We start from the raw sequence: 8,416 nt of genomic DNA, 5'->3' as shown, positions 1-8,416 counted from the left end.
GGGAAAGAGGTGTTAGCAGAAGAGAAGAAAGTGTTCCTCTTTCTGGATCAGAACAGAAGTTAGGCCTTGTTGTGATGCTCACAAACATTATGTAGATGGAAAGAGTATCTTTCAGCCAGGGAGGGGAAGATGTTTCTGTTTCTAACAGGCCAAACTTTAGGTCTGTTTATTCAAACACTGCTGTGCTGCTACCTGTTTCCAGACAAACTGCTATCTTAGGTGATTTGCTTCCACTTAGCTAAACTTTCTTCAGAGTTTATAGCAGATGAAACATCATTTGTGTCTTTCCTACTTTTGGAGACAGTTTGGTTTCAGTCATGTTCTTCTTCACAACTGGCTGTATTTCAGCAGTGAGTGAAGTGCATTATTCTCTATGTAAGTACCATTTGTATGTCAGTTGATTAAGAGCTCTTAAAAGAGATTTGAAAATGAGGACTGTAGAAATGCCAGAGTTTAAATCCCAGAAGTGAGATCATTAAAAGATGTATGTTTGCTCTTTAATAAGCGTGTGGAGAAAAAGAGACCTGATGAAATGCTGTGTAGGCAACTCTGAAACCTTGTTTTCAGACAATGTACAAAAATATGGGACTTACCATGCAAAATGTCTGAATCATCTTCTACAAAATCAATATCTCTCAGATCCCATTCAGCATAGTTGTCAAACTCCTGTTCAGAAGTGATTAATAGATTGTCACTACCTAGCACTAAAAAACTGCTATCAAGAAGTACCAATTATACGAGTATGTAGAAGCACTGAAAACAGAGATATTTACTCATACATAGTTGTACAATGTTCCATCCTTGAGCAACATACATCACGGGGAGCTTTAACTAGGGAATGTATGATGTGCACCCCCATGGCTGGAACGGGAACAGGATGCTGTGATAGGATAATGAGAATTAATCAGGTAATCTCCACGACTCCCCCCATTGGGGTCAGATGTACAAAACCAACAAGCCCCTATATGGCTGAATTCATTACTTCATGTACAGGAGCTTGTTCTGCAACAGGAATTGGGGCTCTGGGCCCACAGCTAAAACCACTGAAAACAATGCAGGTCTTTCAAGCAATCTTGGGATCAGGCTCATACGTGCTTCTCTAAGGCAAATGAAACAGAAGCATGCTGAAGCTGACCCTTTTTGCTGAGCATCTAATTCACCACATCTAGTCCACTTACATAAGAGCCATTCATTGCTGGACATCTGGTGGCAGCAGCACGCTTGACATAGAGCCCCTGTGCACAAGGGCAGGGACTCCGTGGTGCCTGCCAACAGCTCTGCGGGGCTGCAGCGCCACCTCTGCAATTAAATCCTTCATAATCACTGTCCTGTCCTCTAATCTTTTTTATATGAAGAGTAAAGACCTATGGGCAGGAGCAAACAAGTGTGCCTCTGCTGATCTTGCATTCAGCAGTCAGTTTCAAGTAATGGGAGAAGAGAAAGTCTTACCTCAACAAAGTCGGCTCTTGCTGGCATGTACCCAGCCATATCCCTGGAGAGCAAGGAATCAAAAGTAGGCCGTGGGGGATCATCAGCAGCTGAAAAAATAAAGGGGTTTAGTTGTTGTGTAGGGCTTGGAGTCTTTTTTTAACTATCTGTAAATAGGTGTTTCTTTTGCAGGAAAAGTGGGAATAATTAGTCGAAGAAAAACACCCTGATTGGGCTTTTATTCAGCGTTACGTTGAGAGCAAGACTGAGTTTATCCACAGAAAAAGGCAGTAATCTCAGATCTTCGTGGTACTCTCAGAAGTCAAACACAGAAATCCGAGGTAATAAATAGGTTATAAAATGTAAACTCTGTATTTCAGAGCTCACCATCACCCCAGTAAACCTCTGCAGATCACTTGGTCTCAGGGTGCAGGTTCTTTTAGTTAATAGCAAGAGGGGTGCTAAATCTGCCATCTTCTGGGTGCCATTTAGAGAGAGCTGCAATTAAAGCCACATAACCCTGATCTTTTACAGCACTTCCCAACCGAAGAGCTCAGTGTTTTACAGACAATAAGGGACCGAGGCTCACAACACACTTGTGAAAGAGCTGAGCATTACAAGTCCCAGGCTACAGATTAAGTAAGCTGAGGCACAGAGAATTTGGCTTGGCCCAGGTCACATAAAAGAACGATGGCCAGGGACAGAACCAGAATTGTCCAGTTCCTACTGCTTTAGCTCTAGCCACTTTAGCATGAAATTTAAACCTCCAGATACAAAGCAATCCCTTTACCCAGCCATTCTGGAGAGCTTTACAATGGAACAGATGCTAGATGGGGGGGAATTCTAAAGATGCTGTATTTCAGGAAAACTGGAAATTTGTTAAACTGATGAAATTTAGCATACACTTTCAAAAAGGCAGTTTTAAAGAAAGAGGTGTGAGAAGGACAGTTTACAGGGAGTGATTTTAGGACAAATCACATCCATACCCAGAAGATAATCAGAATAAATGCTTCAAAGGGAGAAGTCCCTTCTCAGTTAACATTGCTATGTAGGGTCTAGACAAAAGTAACCACTGCAGGGTAGGGTGGTTACCAGTGGTCAGGGTGAGAACTCACACTGGTATTTACCATGAAGGACACGCTGGTTTATCGTGCTGCACGTGAATTAGCTTTGAGGTAGCTTGTCCTTCGAAAGAACGTGCACATCCAGGCTTTTGCTGTGGTCATTTCTGTGAGTGACCATTCCTCTGGCTGTGCAGGAACTTCTGGATCTGAGAACCTGTTGTGTGTATCAGACCATGCTGTTCCCTCCCTCTTCCCACTGAACTGTCAGTCTTGTCTATTTGACACACTGAGGATTTACTACAGTGTGAAGTAAACCCTACTACTAACATTATTCAAGTTAGCCATCAGAACAAGCTCTCCTTTCAGGAGTGAAAGCAAACAATGTATGATGCATGCCTTTCTCCAAAGCCTGCTCATTCCAGTTTTGGAAGAGCAGAGGCCTTGCAGGGAAGCTCCCTGCATGTGCTAGGAGATACTCACGGTGGAAAGGAATGGCTGTTTCGTTGTGCTGCGCCTCCTCGGCCTGCTTCAGGTTCAGTAATGTAGATGCAAACAAGGGGTTGTTGATAAAGTGTTTCATATAATGTTTCTCACACTCCTCCTTGGATTTTGTACACATCTGGTTGGCTACGTCCTGCCTGAAGTGGGGAGAGGGGGAGGCTTAATATGAAGACAGAAATGTTGAGGGGTTTTTACCTTTCCCTAGTGGAAAAAGATAATCGTGGACAAGAAAGTGATGGCATTGTGTGCAGAGAACTATCTGTGGGAGTGTCTGAATTCGTATTCTGCATACTAACACTGAGCCCATACTTACATGTTTGATAACCGTGCCAGGGAGCACTTTTCCGGTGGTCATGAGCAATGCAATCCACATTTCTGGTGGTCATGAGCAATGCAATTCACTGTCTTTCCTGGAGAAACTCCCTGGCTGACAGAATGTACCAAATCTTTTGTATGTGTGAAAATTCAGTATTGTTATTTGAGAGCTTTTTATACTTTTTATTTATTTATACATTTTACCAGCTCCAGCTAATGGTAAATTCTAAGTCTGGAATTGCATTCTGCCTCTCAAGTTTCTCTTGCAATTTTAACTGGAGGACAGTGGTTTCCCCTTTCATGCAGCAATGTTACACAGGCTTTTTCAAACACCAGAATGGTTTTACAAAACACATTCTAGAAATCTTTGGCAAACTTTCTTGGCAAAGTGGTTGGCCAGAAACATGAAATATTTTGTCTTAATAAAATGGTGTAAGTTGAGGACTTTCAATAACATAATCCAGCAGCAGCAATCATTTGAATTTCTGTTAAAGTAAAAAGTGCATACAAGGGATTCCAGGAAGAAAAGTCAGTTTTTCCTTTATTTGGTAAAGGCTGAACAACAAAGCCAAGTGTTTAAGGAGAAAGTTAAGGTTACTTGTATTGCTGAGAAGGGCAAAGTGTACTAGACAGCATACCTGCAGCACATAACTGCAGCCAGCTTTCAGTCTTAATTATGACAGCATTGTACACACAAGAACTCACAGTTCTGTTCCAGTGGAGTCTGGAGTTCTCTACTTTTAATACAGCTATTTTTTCATGAAGAAGAGAGAACTGATGACTACAGATCTCCTTTATTTACAAATGCACAAAAATCCTGTTTGAACTACAGAAATTAACAGAACATAATGTAAAATACATTTCATGTTCCCAGTGCTCTACCCTAAATATGACAGAGAAGCAGGAAACCTCCAAAAATAACAATACGCAGCTAGCCAGCTGTAAGCAAACTGAAACCACACCAGGTAAGAAGTTCTGAAGCTGGTTTTTATATAGGAGTAAACTGAGGTACAGAAATATCTTGCGCAATAGCTGAACTCCTTCAAAACCCAGTGACTTTAATGTGAACTGAGGGAACTTCTTCACTGGAGGTGCCCTGCATCTCACTGGAAGCCTTTAACAATTTCCCTGTTAGAGGCTTTTCAGATCTTCCTAAAAGCAGATTTGAAAACAGAACCTGCTACCCCAGACTGCCACTTTAGCTGCTAAATTGGAGTCTCACCCACAGTAAGTCACTGAACTTTCAATGTGCACTGACGGATTCAGTAGCAAGATTCAGTGAAGTTAAAGGAAAAACTACTCATCGTTCACTGAAGTTGGCTGAACCACTGAATTCTCACCAGTTTCCAAATCCACAGTCCATCACAGCTTCTAGGAGTGCCATTTCCTCTTGAGCTGTCCAGTTAGGATCCAAGACAGGGAAATCTGAAGTCTAGAGAAGAAAAAAGCAAGTAAGATTCTCTGTTATAATCCACCACATGAGGAGCAAGGAAGTTCTACACTACAGTGTATAATACTGATAGCTTTAAACTTTCACTGTGTCCTATGAAACCTGATCAAATAATTGTTGAATTATTTAGGGCATTGGGTCACCAACTACAGCAAAAACTAGTTTGTCACTATAGATCTTCTGCTATACTGTTACATGTTGTATTGACCAGCTGCAGTTGAACAATGTCATGCTATGAAACACAGGAAAAATTACTGAAGGCTTTAAAAATGATTAATTTGGCTGAAGAAAAAAACCAAGAATAGAGAAGCAGAAGTTGATTCACATGCTTGAAGAAGTCCAGTGAGATGCATTGTGCTATCCAGGCACAATAACAAATGTAGCTTTAAATGTCTCCACTATTCCATTGTGTTCCAGGTGGATATTTTGCTTTGCTTCCAAGGAAGGCTTTTTCTTTTCTGAATGATTCTAAACCTCTGAATGAAAGAATTGTATCACTTAACTTTTCAATGTAATATTAGTAAGCGAGGGTCCAACTCCTGGGAGGTTATGAAAGCTCAAGATTGAGGTGTTCTCAGAAAGGAATACTTACCATTATCTCGTAAGTGTGATCACTTTGATGTTTCTTGTATTCAAATCCTCGGGTGAAACACTGCAGAACAAGAGATGAGCATGATGTTAGTCTCTTACTTCTGCCCTGAAAACATTTTAACCCGTCCCTTTCCTCCTTTTATTCTCTGACCACTGGGTATCCAAACCTGACCACCTGAGATGCTGAGAAAGGTAATAATCTTTTTCCTTTTAGAAAAAACAAAAAGCAGGAAATTCTGTGTTAAAATGGTGTTAAATCTTTGTATCTCACTTGTGTTTTGCACCAAGACAGAACTCCTGTGAATCAACGTACTTTTTTGTTAAGTATTTGTGGCAAAGTTACGGGGGTGAAATAAGCTTGGTGGTGTGTTGTGAAGTGGATCAGTCCAGGAAGAGTACTGAAAACACAGTTCTCCTTTAGTCTTGGTTCTCTGTCTAAAAAGCACCAGCATGCAGCTATTTTCAACAGTTACATTGCTGGGGTTTAAGCAGAGGTAAATGAACAAAAGCATCCCCAATATACAAAATATGGGGTTGTGTATTTTGTAAGTATCTGAGCACAAGGCTGGGCCCCTCTTTCAGTTTTAGAGCTTACTGCCATTTTTAAATAATAGATGGTAGAACTTAATTATGTAATAATTAAAACTACCAGTACTTTCTGTGGTTTTCAGATCATGCATATAACTCTTAAAGAACTGTATCTGGTCACAAACAATTATTGTCAATATAGCAAATTTTCCCCAGATTTCCATTTGGGAGGGGAAAGAAATGTGTGGGGACAGAGAAAGGGTGTTTCTTGATGGCTTTTCTTTTCCATGCCATAAAAAAGGACAGAGACAATACCTCTAGACATGCAGCAGCATGCTCCGTTACAGAGTCAGGCTGACTGCATGTCCTTACAAAGATCTCTTTCAGCTGCTCATGCCTCATTTCTTCAGCCTCCAACATTTTCTTTGTCATTTCCCTGTCCCTGAGCAAATAAGTGTGTTGATCCAAGTTTACAGAGACCAGTTATTAATGTGTTTATGGAACAGCTTGGCAACGGCCGGGCCTTTTATGACTTTCTCAAAGAAATTAATGCTTATGCTTTTATCCTTGCACTCACCTGCAAGCAGAGGAGGAAGGGAGGAGGCCCACACTCAGCACACTTCACATAGGGCTCTGTGAGGTACGATGAGCAACCTCGGCATGGAGGCTTATCAAAAGGGTCATCTGCGAAGCCAGGAGTAAATGTTATGCAACACAAATACAGCACTGGTTTTGCAATCACCTAAATTCACTTGTGCTCAGTCATCTTAAGTGAAATCACATAACCTCTTTGCTACTGCAGCTTCTCCAAATACCTCCTAAAAGCTTCTCAGCTAGACCTGCAAGAGAGGTGTTAGCATGGCCTCCCTGCTAGGTCTGATACAGAGGGCAAAACCTAAACTTGTGCAATGGACTCAAAGGGAAATCTTCTCTGTAGCAGCCCCCTGGTACAACTCATCAAGCTGTGCTAGCTGGATGATTAGATCCAGTGCCTGTGCTCATCTTCTACATCAAAGACCAGACCCAAGACCTTATTTGCAGGGAATACTGCACAGACAGCTGCAATCTCCCATCCACCTACCTCAAGTCTGACTCTTAGAGCGTATTGCTGTGGTTGCACAGGCATCACAGGATTGTTCTGTAACCTGTCCAAACCTCAGGCTCCGCTCAAATTGCTGAACCAAGAATGAAGCACTGCTCTGCAAGTTCTTATTTTGTTCATTGCAAAGTAGTCAAAACAGACTGTCAAGTTACAAGGCACATTTTCTCCAAGAAAATGGATTTGAACCAGCCCAACTATAAAAAGTAGATACAAAAGAAGACCTGAATTCCCACTGAATCATTCATGTACTCGTGCTCTTGAGAATTTGATCATAAAAGTGACCCTGTGGACCAAATACCGCTCATTTTCTGTCTCCTTCCCCCAGACAGCTGCTAATGCCTTTAAACAATGGCAAACACTCTCCAAATGTCATCTTACGGTACTTACTACCGAAGGAGGCCAGGCGCTCCATTCCTCTGCCTCGGCAGTGTTCTCAGTCCTCTGAGTAAAACCCCTCTTGCCTAAATGCATGTAGCATAAGCCTTGCCCCAGCCAGGATGTGCAGGAAGGTCTTCCCTTGTGCAGACGTCCTCTCACAGCTCTCACAGATGTCCTGAGCAGCCGAGCAAAAGGGCTGTCAGCAGTCTTCTAAGAGGGACCATCTGACATGGCTGAGAGGGTTTTCTGCGTGTAAGAAGAAATCAAATTCAAGGTAAGAAGAGATGTGGTGTGGATATAAGCCAATCCCAAACTGAGGCTTTTGGTGGGAATGCATGTGCTGAGCGGAAAGTTACGAACAGCTGTTGTTCAAGAAGGTGGTTTGCACCTCCAGAAGCACCGAGAAGAGAACCAACAGGTTAGAGGTGGCATGGACACAGCAGAGCGAAACTCAAGCATGCTCATGTCAACTACGTCTGCAGTGGTTTAGCTTCTGTGAAGAGGCCTGATTCAGCCTCGTACAGTGATGTTCTACACTGCTGCACACCACCAGGGAGCAGAGCTGCATTCCATTGTGCGACCTCGAACATGTCTCACTTTGACAAGGTAATTTTGCTTCTCATTTATTGAGATTCATGTTTCTCTTTCTAGACTCTTCCTCTCCACACACAATGTGAGGAGGCATGGTCCTGCGTGCAGGGCCCATGGGAGCTCTGCAGCCCCTCCACGCAGATGGCAGCTGCTTCAACCCCGGCTACACACCCCTGCTTGGATCCGCAGGGAATCGAGAGCAACTTCCACGCTGATCTTTCCCCCCCATACCCGTAAGTGACACCGCACTGCGTCTTCGGGCACACGCTTCCCTCTGCCAACTGCCACCCGCTTTAGCCCTATCTACAAGGCTGCCTAAACCTGTGCAACACCGACCTGAGCACAGCGGCCCGGGCCATTCCTGCGGCAGCCCCATAGACTCCCCATATCCCAGTCTCCAATCCCAGTATCCCAGTCCCTGCCCAGCCCTGGCGGACCCTGCTCCCCATCACCGCCAGGCGGCGCCCT

At 43.1% G+C, this 8,416-nt stretch overlaps 1 protein-coding gene across 1 annotated transcript in view; it reads right to left on the bottom strand.

The window, feature by feature from the left end:
- The window catches only part of TADA2A (transcriptional adaptor 2A), a 22,192-nt gene extending 14,711 nt beyond the window's left edge, over positions 1-7,481 (bottom strand). The window contains exons 1-7 of the mRNA XM_010022351.1: positions 7,367-7,481; positions 6,455-6,561; positions 5,351-5,410; positions 4,649-4,740; positions 2,973-3,130; positions 1,450-1,538; positions 594-666 (exon numbers count right to left, since the gene is read on the bottom strand). Coding sequence (XP_010020653.1) covers positions 594-666; positions 1,450-1,538; positions 2,973-3,130; positions 4,649-4,740; positions 5,351-5,410; positions 6,455-6,561; positions 7,367-7,391 — 604 coding nt within the window. The 5' untranslated portion in view covers positions 7,392-7,481. The remainder of the gene's footprint in view (positions 1-593; positions 667-1,449; positions 1,539-2,972; positions 3,131-4,648; positions 4,741-5,350; positions 5,411-6,454; positions 6,562-7,366) is intronic.
- Between the last annotated feature and the right edge of the window lie 935 nt (positions 7,482-8,416).

This window comes from Nestor notabilis, unplaced genomic scaffold (assembly GCF_000696875.1).
Source record: "Nestor notabilis isolate BGI_N333 unplaced genomic scaffold, ASM69687v1 scaffold17349, whole genome shotgun sequence".
NCBI lineage: Eukaryota > Metazoa > Chordata > Aves > Psittaciformes > Psittacidae > Nestor > Nestor notabilis.
The sequence above is the reverse complement of the archived record's forward strand: the minus strand, read 5'-3'. Positions and strand labels throughout refer to the sequence as shown.